This window comes from Macrobrachium nipponense, chromosome 26 (assembly GCF_015104395.2).
Source record: "Macrobrachium nipponense isolate FS-2020 chromosome 26, ASM1510439v2, whole genome shotgun sequence".
Lineage (NCBI taxonomy): Eukaryota > Metazoa > Arthropoda > Malacostraca > Decapoda > Palaemonidae > Macrobrachium > Macrobrachium nipponense.
Window position 1 is genome coordinate 24083638 of NC_087215.1, and position 16580 is coordinate 24100217.

Genomic DNA, 16580 nt, shown 5'->3' on the forward strand with positions numbered 1-16580 from the left:
AAACTTTATACACATTTCTCTAATTAACAACGCCATCCTAACATAACTACCAAGAATACAAATTATGTCATGTGATCAGAAAACGAAAATATAACCACACTAAATTTCTTTCGTTGAAAATATGCTGCATAATCATTATATCAAACTAAAAACATCATTCTACAATAAATTGTTACTTACAGCTAGGAAACATGAAATATATTCAATATAGTATAAAATCAAGAATGAAATTATGCTAAATTTCCATCCACAAAAATAAACCACGTCATAATCAAGAAACATAATTTAAAACGCCATCTTGCTTGAATTTCCTGCTATGAGTCTGTCACATAAACCAAATTTAATTTTTCCCCCGACTAACCCATCCACCCCCCACCCAATGCGCGCACACACATACACTCACACACAAAAATCACTCTCTATTCCCAGCTCCCCCATCAAAACAATCACTATAAATCACCACGAACGATTTTTCTTTGATCTGTGACAGACCCCCAAAGGTGGGGGAGGGGGGCTCGTTAGTTTAGGTACCCTTTCAAGGTGTTAGTATTCTATCCACCAATGATATATCGGAAGCGGAAATTTTATAATGAGATTATACTAACTACAGACTTACAATATTGTGGAGATATATACAGACTATATCCTAATATCAAGAACCTAGTCTGACTTATGGATGCAAAGAAACTATAGAGCAGACAACTATTATTAATACTAATATCATTATTATTAAATCTTTATCAAAACTATTATAGCTGAAAATTAAACAATAAGAGTATTCAGCATCAGAAGGGAAAATTATGATATTAACACTCTTTGCAACGTGACATCATAGCTCATCTGGACCAAGAGCGCATGAGCAGCACAAACGCATTACGCAATTCATGAAAATACTTATAATTGGGCAGGTATGTATTGATATTGATAACAATATAATGTTTTCTGTGGAGAATATATTATAATACATTCTAACCAAATTATGTCGTAACAATAATGAAGGGACACAATACTTCTCAACCTTATGTTATGGTTTGGCTGTATTCCTAGGAGTTATTCTTATTGGCTAGTAGTTTCTAGAACGAAACAGTAGCATTAGAATTAGTAGGTGAATGAACAGCAACTTTTATCAGAAGAGTGGTAGTAATAGTATACTTTCTAATAAGAGAAGCGATGAAATTTAATTTTCATTGCATATCGCACAGTGAATTACCTATAATCTGACGAGGTATCAAGTACGAGTGAAAATAGTAGAGTAAAAATGGTAAATAATTGAATTTTTCAAAACCTTGCGGACATCAAATTTGCTGATAATTCAGTGTAAGACATGTGACTTACAGCGGACGGCACTTGCAATACTAATAAAAAATACGCTATCTATCTATCTATATATATATATATATATATATATATATATATATTATATATATATATAGATAGAATAGATACGTTTATATATATTTTTGAATAATAATTCACATTCAAACTGTGTAAATGAATATAAATATATATATATATATATATATATATATATATATATATATATATATATATATATATATATATATATACGTGTATGTGTGTATATTTGATATTACCACATCTCTACACGTATCAATCACTTTCTTTAATTTAATGGATTTTAGCTGGGTATTTATCTGGATGTGCATTATTCACATCTCTTAAATTTGGTAATATTTTATTTAGGCTAAATATAAAAAAGGATACGTAAACTGTGGGATTTTTTGGACGTTGAAGTGTTCGCTATACTACAATTGTTACTTGTCAGAAAGCCAGACACCAGAAGTATCTGGCAAGGTGAAAAAAAATAAAACAATTGCAGTTCATCTTAATAGAAGGAAGCGCGAAAAAAATAGCTGATACTGGATATGGCAAGTTACATACATGCACCCACGTGCACTCCGTATATATATATATATATATATATATATATATATATATATATATATATAATATATATATATATATATATATATATCTATATATATATATATATTATATACTATATATAATATATATATAAATATAATAATATATATAATATATTATATATTTTTTGTGTTTAAGTTATATTAATAAAGCATATATACAAATTATATTTATACACACACATTAGATAGATATATGATACATAAATATATTAATATGTAATATATATATATATATATTACTATAATATTATAAAATGATATTCGCTGTTTTAGTTATATTAAGAATAAAGATAAACATAATAGGGTATTTATTTATTTATTACACACACATGTATATATGCATATAACTATATATATATATATATATTATATATATATATAAAACATATATATATATATATATATATATCTATATATTACATATATTGTATCTATATATATCCATAATTTATATATGTATATCATATATATATGCATATATATATATATATATATATATATATATATATATATATATATATATATAGATATATATATGCTTTCAAGAACTGCATAAAACCTACGCACATGTAATAACATTAAACACATATGGGCTAATCTTTGTCAAATTCTATACGAGACAACATAGATTTGATAGAAAAATACATCTACGTACGGATGCTTTTGCATTTCAAGTATTCCTTATAGGAAGATGCCGAAAATTCAGTGTTCTTTACAGAACATTTACAAAAAATGGATTCCGCAATGCTCTAAAAAAGAAATTTGTTATCTACAGTATTCTTCATTAATTCTGTAACGGTCATTGGGTGCTATAATGCTCCTCCTCCAGGGAATAACTGAAATGAAACTGTTTCCTCATCAATATTTATTTTTCTCATTTGCTTTTCGACAATCAAACTCAATCAATGGGAAAGCTATCGCAACCGTATCTTTCACAAAAACATCCCTACTTTGTCGGATTATCCAGATTGCCTGATATTCCTTTTTTTTTTTTAACTAGGAAATTAAGACAATCATGAAAGAGATATTCTAGAAAATAGAGATAAAATATATTTCTCTATTGAAAAAGGCTCAGAGATTTCAGATTACTAAACATTTTAATAATCCGCAAAATACTTCCCCAAACCTAAAATACCATTTTGCTAGAAGTCCTTCTGTTGATATGACCGTTCTTAAGACTTCTCGTGTAAACTTTCATCTTGCAATAAATATAATCAAGAAATAAAATAAAATAAATAACTTACGGAAAAAAACTCTATTTTAATGCTATATTTCACTGTTAAATATTATCAACTATTTTCATGCACCTACATTTTAATGGTTATGTTCGTTCATGAAAGTACGGACTAAATTGGATTATACAATCTGTTGTCAATGGCGATTACAGCTGTAATATATAATAATAATAATAATAATAATAATAATAATAATAAAGATGGCCTCTTTCCATGTATGGCAATTTAGTGGCTGTCTGCGTTGCTAATACCTTGTAACTGCTTTTAAGTTTTGAGCAATAATAATAATAATAATATAATAATAATAATAATTATAACTTTCAGTATTCAGCGAGATTTAGAAGGCAATGCCAAAGCATTACAGAAATCTAAAATTAAGCTATAAGGTAACTTGAAACACTGTTGAATAATTCAACTTCGACTGACGCCATCTCAATTTTTTGTACCTCTTCATGCAAAAGCTTATGTCAAATGTGAAAACCAGTACGGCATAATATAAATGTGTAATTAATATATATAATATATATATATATATATTATATATATATATTATATGTATATATATATATAATAAAACCATAATAATTATGTTCATATGATAAAGTAACAAAAAGGAAAATAAAGAAAATGAGCGTGGCATAACACAAAGCTACTAACAAAACTACAAATAAAGAAAAATAAAGAACATACGGAAGGTGAAAAAATATTTGACATGCCAGAAAAAAAATCTAATATTCAACTAGAAAAGAAAATAAATACAATTACTATTGAGAAAATTAGAAAAATAAAAATAAACAAATAAAAAAACGGATGATTGCGTACAGCTTACACAGATTTTCGCTATTAAAAATCCACTGTTCACATAACAACCAAGGAAATTCGCAAAACGACACATCGCCTCAACTGAATGCCAAGGCTCATCGCGGTTAAGAAAGGGAAAAATGCTGGCTTTACAAAAATACGATTCTTTACGTAACGCCTACGTCCCAAGAGATTGGATATTTTTTTGACCAGAACTTTTCCCTTCCCCTCTCGGAACTTTATTTGTTTCCTCGGTGGAGGTTTTATTTGTCGCCTCTCTTCCTCTCTGCAGTAACTCGATCCCGAAGGAGTGGACAGAGGAAGGAGAGGGTACCGCCGTTTAATGGCCAACACTATTATGAAGCAAAAGAACAGAAAATAAAGATATATAACTACAAACTTTTATCGATTTTTTTCAAGCGATGCCAATGCACTGATAGGAAAACATATTCATGTCATCAAAATATATTGATTTAAATAAAAAAAAACTACCTCCGGCTTTGCAATATGACTGAATACAGCATATGAAATAAAAGGATATCAAAAATGTGCCTGCGTTCTTATCACACAGCATGAACATATAACTTTTCACAGCCAATGGCGGCCACATGTCAATGAATGATTAGAGGAAAAAATGCTTTTGCTTTCCTCTGTGAGTAAACTGACCTTTACACAAATAAACGCACTAAGTGTATATTTGAGTTTTTATGACGACCCGAGAGAAGATAACTATTCAGAGCTAACGCCGGCCACACATCATTTGGAAACCAAACGCCCTCAAAGCCGTTATCAGGCTGATCTGACAGCCGTTTGTAACAGTACGACCAAAGGCACCGGTTATTTGCCAAATATGTTTAATTTAGCCTGAGCTTAGTACCAAAGGGGAAAAGGCCTGCTATCAAAAGAACTGGATGGCAGGGGATGGTTACGCGATGGAAAAAACTAACCTTTTTCATATGCTAATGAGATCTGCACATTGGCCCACAACAGCCTATACAATTTAAGCATAGGTGCATTATGTGCGCTCATCTATCTTGCACGCATCATCATTACAAGAGAGAAAAAAAAAAATCGGTAACGTGGCTTACGCTTCAACACTTGACGCCGAAGCGGTGATTTTTTTTTTTTTTTTTTTTTTAGGTTTATTTCTGTTTTTGAAAATTGTCAAATAATGTTTTCATACTTTCCTTCTAGATTTCCATATTTTGTTTTGACATGCAAAAATTCTACGGGCAGATATCATGATGTAATAGCATATGTTTAAATTAACAACAAAAATCTGTATAATATATATATATATAGAACATTCCTCCCTACTAAATAAAAATACGAATGAATCCTCTTACACAGAAAATGTTTGTTTCTTAGAGAAAGTCAATGTAATATAAAAACATCTCCGAGGGAAAATGCATGCTAAATCTCCCCTCACATTTCAAACAGGTAACATTTAGAAATAAAGAGACTGGAAACGTTTCATTCTTCCAACTAAAATCAGTTGGACGGGTGGTTGATTACTGCCCTATATCGTCGATACACGTACGTGTGCGCGCAACAAAAATTTCACATGGTTTTATCTCGTTACACTCTTTCACTCCTCACTGGGTTTGTCATCAATTTTCCAATTTTATTTAAACTGAACAATGACTTCCTTTCCTGTATTCCGTGTTATCATCATCACGTTTGTCATCACAATTGTAATGCAAAAAAATCACACGATCATTTCGGTACACACTAGGGCAGAGGAAGGGCACTGGCATTAGTTGCTGATCACTGTCGTCAAACAGAAGCACCGATATTTGCATGGACGTCATTTTGCACATTGATGGAGATGATAAACACCGTAATGAACTACATGATGTGGCCACTATCATACTAGGATCCTAATGCTCATGAGATGACACACGACCTACCTTCAGCTGATCTTCCACATTCATTGCGAGAAGCAACTGTACGAAGGCTTCGAGTGGGGGAGATCCAGTAGCTCCTGATGGGGGAAATCCTGGTGGTGCCGAGGAGAGAGAGGGCGGTAGGGACGAGGACGTGAAGGAGGGAGGTAGCGAGGCAAACGACGCGGGCGGTGGGGGTCCATAGGGCCCGGAAGACGGTGGGAATGATCCTGGAGAATAGTTCGAGTACCCCATGCTTGGAGGCGGCGGAGGGGGAGCGTGATCTCCTCCTACAGGAAGTGAGGACCGCTGACCATAAGGCATATCCATGTTCCTCGGTGGGTATGAAGGCGGGGGAGATGGGGGCGCCTCTATCTTGGCCGACAGCAGAGAAGACTCGGAAGAAGTCCGCGGGGGAAAAATCGGAGACTCCATCGGCCTGGGAGTGAAGGGTGAAGGAGATGCCATGCTCCTTGGGGGATATCCCGTAGGGGTTCCAAGGGAGGCTACTGCCGCCGCCGCCGCCGCCGCTGCTGCTGCTGAAGGAGTATAAGCGGAAGAATCCATGTTTCTGACGGGGGGTTCGTCCGGGTCAGAGGTTGTGGGCATGGGTGTCGTTAAGCCTCCAGGCGAGGCAATGGGGTGAGGGGTTGCCAATGCTGTAGAGGGTGGAAGGTCGCACCCGTGGGTAGCCAGTGTGGAGGCTTGCGAGGTCACCAGTTAATCGGAAGAAAATTGTGGCCCGTAACAGTGGGCAGCGAGGTCAGACGATAATAAATATAGCTATTTTAAATATATCGAGGTCACCAAGTTGCAAAAAACGACGTGAGGTGAGAGGTCAGGCAGGTGGGTGGTGGTGGTGGTGGTGGTGGTGGTCAAGGGCGCCCCAGCGGGTCAAGTGTTGGTCATGTCTTCGAATGATGGTGGTGGGTGGAGGAGGGACACCAGAGCAGCTGCTGCTAACTGGGCGCACGGGGGCTCCTCCAACTCCACAATGTGAGTGTGTGTGTGTATATGATGAGGTGGTGGTGGTGGTGGTGGTGGTGGTGTGGTGGTGGTGGTGGGCGCTCCTCCAGCACTCACACACACACAAGACTGCACGCCTCGCCACGCTAGCACGACTGAGGAGGCCGCGAAGAGCTGAGCTGCCCGAGACCGATCGAAGCGACTGGGGAGTTTAGGCTCGTCTCGACGAGTGCCGGGACTCTTGGGCCGGCCAGCGCCAAAAAGGCGCAAGTTTTGGAGCGACGACGCAGCAAGGTGGATCATTTCCTGTTTTCCGTCGAGCAAGGGGCCGGCCTTTTCTCCTCAAGACGCAGCCGCCCGTGTTTTGCAGCGCACTCATCTCGGCCAGCGGTTGCTGGGCCTGCCCACTGGCGGCCAAAAGGGGGCGCTACGGTTGCTGGGGAGACACGCCGAGGAGGCCCGACCAGAGCAGGAGGTGGCTAAGGAGGCGGGTGGCGTCGTGGGTGGGCGGCGCGGTAGCCACAGGTCGAGCAGCGCCTCAAGACGCCCAGAGAAAGGGAGAGAGAGAGGGAGAGAGAGAGAGAGAGAGACGAGTGAGCCAGCCGATGACCCCCAAGAGCCGGTGGTGGTGGTGGTGGAGGTGGAGGAGGAAGAGGGTGAGGAGGGCGATGAGGAAGAGGGGATGGTTGGAGGGAGAGGGCCGTGGATGGGACGGAGAGAGGGGGAGGGAGCAGCAGTGGCCAGCTGCAAGCACGTGCAACGGCGGAGGCAGCCAGGCAGTCTTCCCTCCACTTTCCCGCGCTGGACACTGGGCCCACCAAAGCTTGCGCCCTCCCTCCCTCCCTCCCTGCCACGGCATGCAGGCACAATGCACGGTCTAGTTTGCATCATAATACCACGGCAAACGACGCGCTCGACGGTCAGCTGCGAAGGGCAGGGCAAAGAAAATCAAAGTTGTGCCAAGTAGAAAACAGGAAAAGAGTAAGAGAGAGAGAGAGAGAGAGGAAAGAGCAGCTCTTATGTAAGTGCCTATGTATTGCCTCGTCAATTACAAACATGAAGTCAATTCATCTAACCAATAAGAAAAACATTTGTCAAATACTCTTTTTATTTGGTATATTTTTCTCCCTGAGATGATGACAAATCTTAAGAGGGAAAAAAAAAAGGCAAATCTCATGTCCAAGTTCCCTTTTCTCCCTCTCTCTCTCTCCCCTTTGTCGTGGGCTTCCTTCAGCATTCGGGCTCATTTCCTCCAAGTAATAACGTCCAGTCTTACAAAAAGAAAAAAAAAAGATCTTGGATGATAGGCCGTTTGGGATAGGCCGGGTGGCGCTGGCGACGATTGGCTGAGCAGTACAGCTCCTTAAAACGTGTCCAGAGGTGGGCGGGATCAAAGCAGCGCAGCCGCCTTCCTATGCCCCGCCCACCGGCACCCCGTTTATCTGGACCTCCTTACCAAATATATTGAACGCCTTCTTCATCTTAATGGCCCCGGCTTCCTTCGCCACTATGACCCTTATGTACATCAGCCTGAGCAAAAGAAAGCCCAAACAAGAGCGCGTCGCGGTTGCTAACCAGGTAATGAGTACTACAGTATCGCAACTAAGCCTATTCGCCTCTGCCAATCAGGGCACAGAATGCGGGTTTGGTTAAGGCCTATGAAGGCGGGCACCACCACACACCGCATGCTGTTACGCTCAGTGGAAAGCACATGGGAGCAAAGACGGCTTTGGTGATTCCAAGCAACGTCATGCTTGTGGCATTTCCTCCGTGTGTGTCAGTCAGCTGATCCAAGCAAAGACAGGGCATTGTCACAGCGGTTGGCGTAGCAGCAGTGTTCAAGTCCCCAGGTAGATTGTGTCATTGCTTGCACTCACTCAAACGGTACCTACTACTACCTGTTACTTCGACCTCCCTATCCCTCACCTCTCTCTCTCTCTCTCTCTCTCTCTCTCTCTCTCTCTCTCGCAGCCTTCTCTCTCTCTCTCTCTCTCTGCTTTTGCTTGTTTGCTTTCATTAACTGACCCCTCCTCCAAACGCCCTGCTTGCACGTGGTAAGGGGAAGGATGCTTGTCGAGTTTTCAGTACATGAAGACGTTTTCTTACCATGAAAATAATTTTACTCAGGAAATAATATATATATGAGAGATATATATATATATATATATAGATATATACATATATATATATATATATATATATATATATATATGTGTGTGTGTGTGTGCATGCATGCGTGTGTATGATGTGTCTGTGTGTGTAATATCATAACATACATCCGTACTCACCCATGCAATTCAGATAAACCCATACATGGTGGTTAGTATGCAAACTATATCACCTGTCAAACAAGTGGATTTATGATACAAGTGTCGAATATTCTAAGACCCCCGGCAAACTAAAGTTCCTTAAATGCAACTAACAAATTATTCATTGTAGCCCCGGTTGTAGAACTAACGTCTACTAATCTCCCCCACAACACAATACTTCATAGCTCCCTGGAAGCCAAAGGGGATGATCAAGTATTGTTGAACAGTACTTACGTTCCTGTTGTAATTTTAAGTTATACTTGAATACCTGAACACATTGAAATATGGTATATATATAGATAATATATATATATATATATATATATATATATATATATATATATATATATATATATACGTTTATACCTCTTACAAACATATATGTGACGTGTACAGAGAGTGAAATTTTATGATTAAAATACATTTATAAGTATACATGTGATGAGACAGAGGAAAAATCATCCCACCAACAGCTAGGACCTAAGTACGTATGCTTATAAATCAATATATTATATAAGAATACATGCACACAGACACTCACATACAATTATGCCTATGTTCACAGAGAACCGAGCATTCGCATATTTTGTTGAACAAGCAAGTCGTTGTAAATCCTTCAGTATGTACATAAGACTATATACCCTGAAATTACCTATCAAGTAAATTCTTATTCCTTCGACTCATTAAAAAAAAACGAAACCTACGCGATAGCTTCTTTTCGTAAAATACTGCGACGTATCAAGGATTAAAACGTATTTCAAGAGTGGAATGTAGTTTTTCCTTCGAAATTAGGGCTCACGATTTTTTTTATCTTACTCTCTTCACCCCTATGCCCTAGTTCCAGGTACACTCCCATTTCAAACAAAGAGTTGTAATGTGTGGAATATCAACATGTTCCTTTTTGTTCATTCTTGTATAAATGTTCATTAGCACATAGCATTCAATGACTAATTACATCTCTATAATGTACGCAATTTGTTATAACTTCTAAGCAAGAAAAAGCAGAATAAAATGGAGGACTTGCCCTTATTGAAATCCACTTGAAGTAAAGGAAAATTCATCGAGCTCAAACTGTAAAACTACTTAAACTTGTTTTTAAGATGAACACAATAAAGCCTAAATACATTTACAAAATTTAATCACTCAAATACCGCTGTTCACAACCTGATAACACCTACGTATCACCTGAGACAGCCCCAACACAATGGGGACCTTTACAGCAAAATCTAGAAACATTTAATGAACGTTATATAACCAAGAGGAAAAATGTCTATTTCTAAAGTAAAAAATTTCAGATATTTACAAAGTTACAATCCTAAATTTCATTAATATGCAAGAAAATATAACGACAAAGGGAAAGTGCTTATGAACATTATTAGTGCAGAGTTTTTCCGTTACTCTCATCGGGAGACACAGAAAGACAAACTGACAGACAAGAAAGAGAGAGAGAGAGAGAGAGAGAGAGAGAGAGTGAGGAGAGAGAGAGAGAGAGAGAGAGAGCGGGAACGGTTATGCAAAATAATATTTTAATTGCCTTTTATATTTCCTTCATTCTTTAAAGCCTGTTGTAGTAACTTCAGGTGTGTGAATTTGACATCAGTCCTATTGGCATTAATATGTTATTTATCAAAATAATACTCAGTTATCGAAATAAATATTAACTGCATATATATATGTATCAACCAAATTCCTTACTGTAGGATTTATTTTGAAAGGCCCAGAGTATGAATGTTCATTGGTTTTCATGTTTTCATTTTTGTACACAAGGCCAATCCAATGAGTTAATAAACTGCTCCAATGTCTAAAGCCTTCAATTTTAAATTAAACTCTTTACCACTGAAAGGAATTCCATGGGATATTACATGACACAGGCATGGCAGTATACTGGGTCGCTAACTTATACAGTATCCTACACAATTTTGTCCATCATTACTTTAATTTTTCAGGTTACATTAATTATAGCATACATTTAATTTATAGAAAGTTTTACATTTCTGAATATGGTTGAAAGTGTGTGTGTGTGTGTGTGTGTGGAAAGAGAGAGAGAGAGAGAGAGAGAGAGAGAGAGAGAGAGAGAGAGAGAGAGAGAGAATCTGACCAAATACAAATAGATGTTAAACGTCAACAAAAAATTTTCCTGGTCACACACTTATATTTCAAAACATCGAAAATCCCAATCTCAGTTGTTATATAACTAAACACAACCTGACGCTTGAAGAAGGTTGCACAGGTACAGTTTACGAGCTTGAATTATCTTCGTGACTCATGGTCTGTACCATACCTCTACCCTTTTCTGAATTCACAGATCAGAATACTGGTTTCAACTTCACCCTTCATTAGATAATAATTAGGCACATCAAGTAAATAGCCATCTAATTGCCATATTCGATTTCAGGAATGTTTAAGAGAAGAGCAAATTCATGACTGTAATCATCTGACGACACCTGAATTCAGGTGTATCAATATTATTCTTTACTGGCTCATATTTATTAATTATCTTTTCCTGTAACAGGTCTCTCTCTGCAGATTTCCTTTTGGAGCCCCTTCGATTTATATAGTTTACTGACTGTCGAAAAGGTGTTTCAGCTGAAGATTTACAGAAAGAAAGAAAAGGAGATTGAGATACGAACTTAATGGGGGAGACTCCCAAGAAACAATTTGTTTCATGACCAGTTTTGGCTTGATGGCTCTTCGCCTAACTCGATTATGTAGCCACTGAAATACCCCAAATGATACATAGGTTCTGAAATTTCTCAGTCTTACCTGTTCCCAATTTCAGCAATATAAGTGAACATTCAGTACCAGCAATTTTAATATGTGTCCCTTTTTTTTAACAAAAGGGCACTCTATATATTTACCTGCTACAAGGACCATAGGTTAATTACAACAATTAAAACTATTAATCTATATAATAAATGTTTCTATGATGCTTCACAATTTGAACGAACTAAAGTAGGAATAATGAGAAACACAAGATCGATTCATATTTAAAAGTAAAACCTTAACATGATACAATGCCGTGAAAAACCAAGGTGAACATTTACAAACTTGGCTAGTGGCCGAAGAATGTATGAAAACTGAACATTGTAGTCAACCCAAGTCTATAGTGAACTTTGTGGAAAATGACCCGCTGCCAAGCCTGTGCAAAGGTGCTAAATCTTAATTTCTTAAGTATTTTAATCGCCCTTTAATTCCCCTCGGGTCTTATAGATGAACACCGGAAGAGTTACACGTTTAAAATGCCAAAAATGCAGAATGCTTTAGTATTTCTTGCATTGAAACATCATGCTAAAGAAAGATGATATTCTTTATATTTTACAAACACACACACACACACACACACACACACACACACACACACACACACACACATATATATATATATATATATATATAAATATATATATATATATAATATATAATATTATATAACATTATCTATATATTTTTTTTTTTGCGGAACCAACAATTACAGTCCCAAAAATGAAGTTTTACTGCAAAATACAATTCCTGGGGAAACATACTAAACTTAACTGGTTATCTCCATAACTGCCTTAACAAATATTACCTATTTGATTTGTTTTGCATCAGTAAGAATATCTGAAATGTTTTTCTCCCTCAAAGACAGACTTCTGATCCGGTGGGTGTTCATTTTGCTGACATTTAATGGCGCTAATAGCCAAGAGTTACATATATGTATGTAACACTGACCGACCTTCTTTAACCCCAGATCACATAGTGACCTTGACAAACGATTTAACAGATTTGCGCATCAGAATAACAACCGCTACCACTTTTCCACATAAACAATATTTTCACCGTTTCCGAATTGTTTAAATACTAGGTTCAACAGGAATTTTGTAAATGACTACATTAACCATTGATATTTTTGTATTCTTAAATCAAATTTAAACCTGCATAATCTACAGCAATCCATTGCTTTATGAATGGATATGGAGCAGTAAATGATTACCGAACTCAGTATTATGACAGCACGGGTTGTTATCAAGCAGCCCAACAGCATGACAAAATTTGAAAGGTTAAAAGGCCTAGTGTGGATCTCTGTTCTCTGACTAATCACAGAAACAATAAAGACAGGGTCTAAGAGGTTCAAGGTCATTCAGCACAAACAGGTAATTAGGGCCAGGTCGTGTTCCAATTTTTACAGACAAGAACAGTCTTCCATGAACACTACGAATCAATAAAGAAAAAAAAACTAATTCTAACAATGTCGCAATTAGTATACGATTTCATATACTGCCACATCACGTCATTATATGGAGGTATTTATGGTTTTGTGAGGTATACTAGTTTTTGTTATGGCCAACAGGTCGGGCAACCTTGAGTCCTTAAATTTACCTAACCCAGACTCGAAGAAAAGTAGAATTTAAGGTTAAAGAGAAAATATAATCAAAAGAAAGGGGAAAATTAAATTCAATGAGACAATAAAAACTAGAACTTAAGGGTAAAGGAAAAACTTGAGATTAAAAGTAAACTTAGAATTTACAGGGAAAGAAAAATAGAATGAAGAGTGAAGGCCAGAAAAATATAATATATGGGATAAGACACTAGAAATTAAGTGAAAGATAAACTAAAGTTTAAAGGGAAAATAAAAGCTAGAACTCAAATGGAAACACTAGTGGTGTGGTCTGTATGGGGTTGGCGTGCCACCTCGGTGGCCGCGAGTTCGATTCTCGGTCATTCCATTGAGGAGCGAGAGATGTGTTTTTCTGGTGATAGAAGTTCACTTTTGACGTGGTTCGAAAGTCCCGTAAAGCCGTTGGTCCCGTTGCTGAATAACCACTGGTTCCAAGCAACGTAAAAACGCCATACAAACAAACAAACAATGGAAACACTAGAATTTAAAGGGAAAGATAACTATAATTTAGAGAGAAAAGAAAAACTATAATTTAATGGAGAAACAACAGTAAGGCTCGAGCCTGGATGGTTTTTTTTTAATCATTTATATAAAACTCCGCCACTCTTTCGCAGATGAATCCATAGTTTCATGGTCTCAGCCACTCCCTCGTACTGAAGTTTTACTTGAATTTTTCCTTTCTAAAACCATATACTACACAAGCTAAAGTTGGAATAATATTTGACTCTTTCTTATACGAAATACTGTTGCATCTCCCGTGAGGCGCATTTTTTCTACGACCGTCGGACCACTGAATTTAGGTAGAGAACACAGCAGCAGCCACAAGGAGATTAACACCCATCTAAACTAATACCATATAACCACATGATTTTATAAACGGCCACAAGACATTTGATATAGCAACCATCCAAAGGTTCTACATCGAAAAGTTCTAATTACGAGCAGTGGCAGATTGAATGGTCTTAAAATAACTTTATGACAGAGAGGGATAAACATTACTTATTTTATAATTAACTGTCCGTTTCTCTATTAGCTTCATCATCTATTTTTTTTTCTGGGTGCACATTTATTTGAGGCAGTCATGATGTGCATTATCTGTATATGCATATGGATAACAGACACTGCAAGACCGAAAATGATACTTCCTAAAAAGGGACAACATGAAAGCGGATTCATGGCTGCAACTGTGCTTATCTTCTGCAGGGAAATCTAGAGGGAAGGACGTTCCAAAGTCGGTTACTCCATCTCCGTTCTCAGGCAATTGGCCGCAAGAGTTTCCGTCATTGTCGCCTTCCGACTCTTGGGGACACCATGTAACATTCCAAATACTACCTGATTATAATATCTTAACTGCCTATTGATTACACTATCCTTATTTAATGTACATGGTCCGGACGCTGTTATTCTTATTTTAATAAAAGCCACAACTTGAAAGAGAAACTGTAACAAAGGGGTGATGTTGCTAGCCTTTCCAACTGATCTCATCTGACACTGGCAGCCCATTTATAGCTGAGTGGACTCCGGGCAATAACCCGGGAATGATCTAGAATCTAACAAACGTGATCCGAGCATTGCACTACTAAACCTGCGTGTCCTCTTGCCATAATGTATATATATATATATATATATATATATATATATATATGTGTGTGTGTGTGTGTGTGTGTGTGTGTAATGTATTGTATATATGTGTAATGTATGTATATATGTATATATATATATATATATATATATATATTATACTATATATATATATATACACAGCACAGGAGGCAGGTAGTTGCAAAAAAATCCATTAAACGATTGAAGTCGGACGACAGGCATGTCGAAATCAGATGGCTTTAGTATGATTGCCGACGTTTCTGGACTACAAGTCCCATTTTCAGGGCTAAAAAGACAAATTTACAAACATTAAAATGACTCGGACAAAAAACGAAAATAATAAATTACAATTGTCAGAAAATGATTGAAGCTGATAAATAATATTGCAATACAGAATAGAAGGTACACCTATATTTCAAGTAGAAAGACAGTCGAGGGACAACGAAGGGCACCTTGGGGTTCTAGGAACACTCACGACAGGCATAGCAGAGCAGAGGAGTGGCAGAGGACTGGGAGCTTTAACTGCAGAACAGCCTGCTTACCATTAAAACGAAGGCAGCGTCCGGTATTGCCAATTGTAACAAATTTACAAAATCTGATTTATTAAGATTATTAAAAACGGTGTCATAGGTAATAAAAATCTTGGTGTCACAGGTAATAAAAATCTCGGTGTCATAGGTGATAAATAATCTTATCTAAAATAATTGGTCTCTTCCATTTGTACATTAATAAACAATGATTTCATATCCAAGCTAACTATACAGAAATCGAAATCCTGACATGAAACTGCCTCTTTAAAGCTGCTGGATTTATTTAGGCGGTTTTTATATGATGTTAGAGAAGTAAGTAGAGGTACCAAGAACTAAGTCAATTGCAATTCGAGGTGTCATACGAGGTCAAGATAGGCCTGATAGGAGTACCTTCCTTATGTATTTAGGAACCTCGTGCAAGATAACATATGAGGACCCCGTGCTATATATCTAAAAGATAATGTCATAAAAAATGACGAGTACCAGTCTCTATTCAACATGGGGGCCTCTTATGGTATCCTGTACGGGCTTCCTAAATACATAATCAAGGTACTCCTATCAGACCTATCTTGACCTCGTATGACACCTCGAATTCAATTGACTGAGTTCTTGGTACCTTTACTTTCTCTAACATCATATAAAAACCGCCTAAATAACTCCAGCAGCTTTAAAGTAGTAGTTATATGTCAGGATTCGGATTTGTGTATAGTTAGCTTGGATTTGGAATCATTGTTTACTAATGTACCTGTGGAAGAGACCAATTATTTTAGATAAGATTTTTATCACCAATGACACTTTTTTTTAATAAGTTTACTTAAACAAATCGGGATTTAAAAAGTTGTTGCAATTGGCACTGCTGGACACTGCCTTCGTTTTTAATTATTAATGGTAAGTCTTATAAACAAATTGATGGATTGGCTATGG

General features: G+C 37.0%; 1 protein-coding gene across 9 annotated transcripts in view; it reads right to left on the bottom strand.

Moving 5' to 3' along the window:
• Nucleotides 1–16580, bottom strand: part of LOC135200070 (protein glass-like) — a 1678662-nt gene that overhangs the window by 1013383 nt on the left and 648699 nt on the right. For 5 of the 9 annotated variants that reach the window (XM_064228345.1, XM_064228346.1, XM_064228347.1 and 2 more), the window contains exon 1: nucleotides 5896–6619. The exons of the other annotated variants lie outside the window; for them this stretch is intronic. In XM_064228345.1, the coding sequence (XP_064084415.1) occupies nucleotides 5896–6480 (585 nt within the window). In that variant the 5' untranslated portion in view covers nucleotides 6481–6619. Of the gene's footprint in view, nucleotides 1–5895; nucleotides 6620–16580 lie in introns of those variants that run through there. 9 annotated transcript variants of the gene reach the window in all.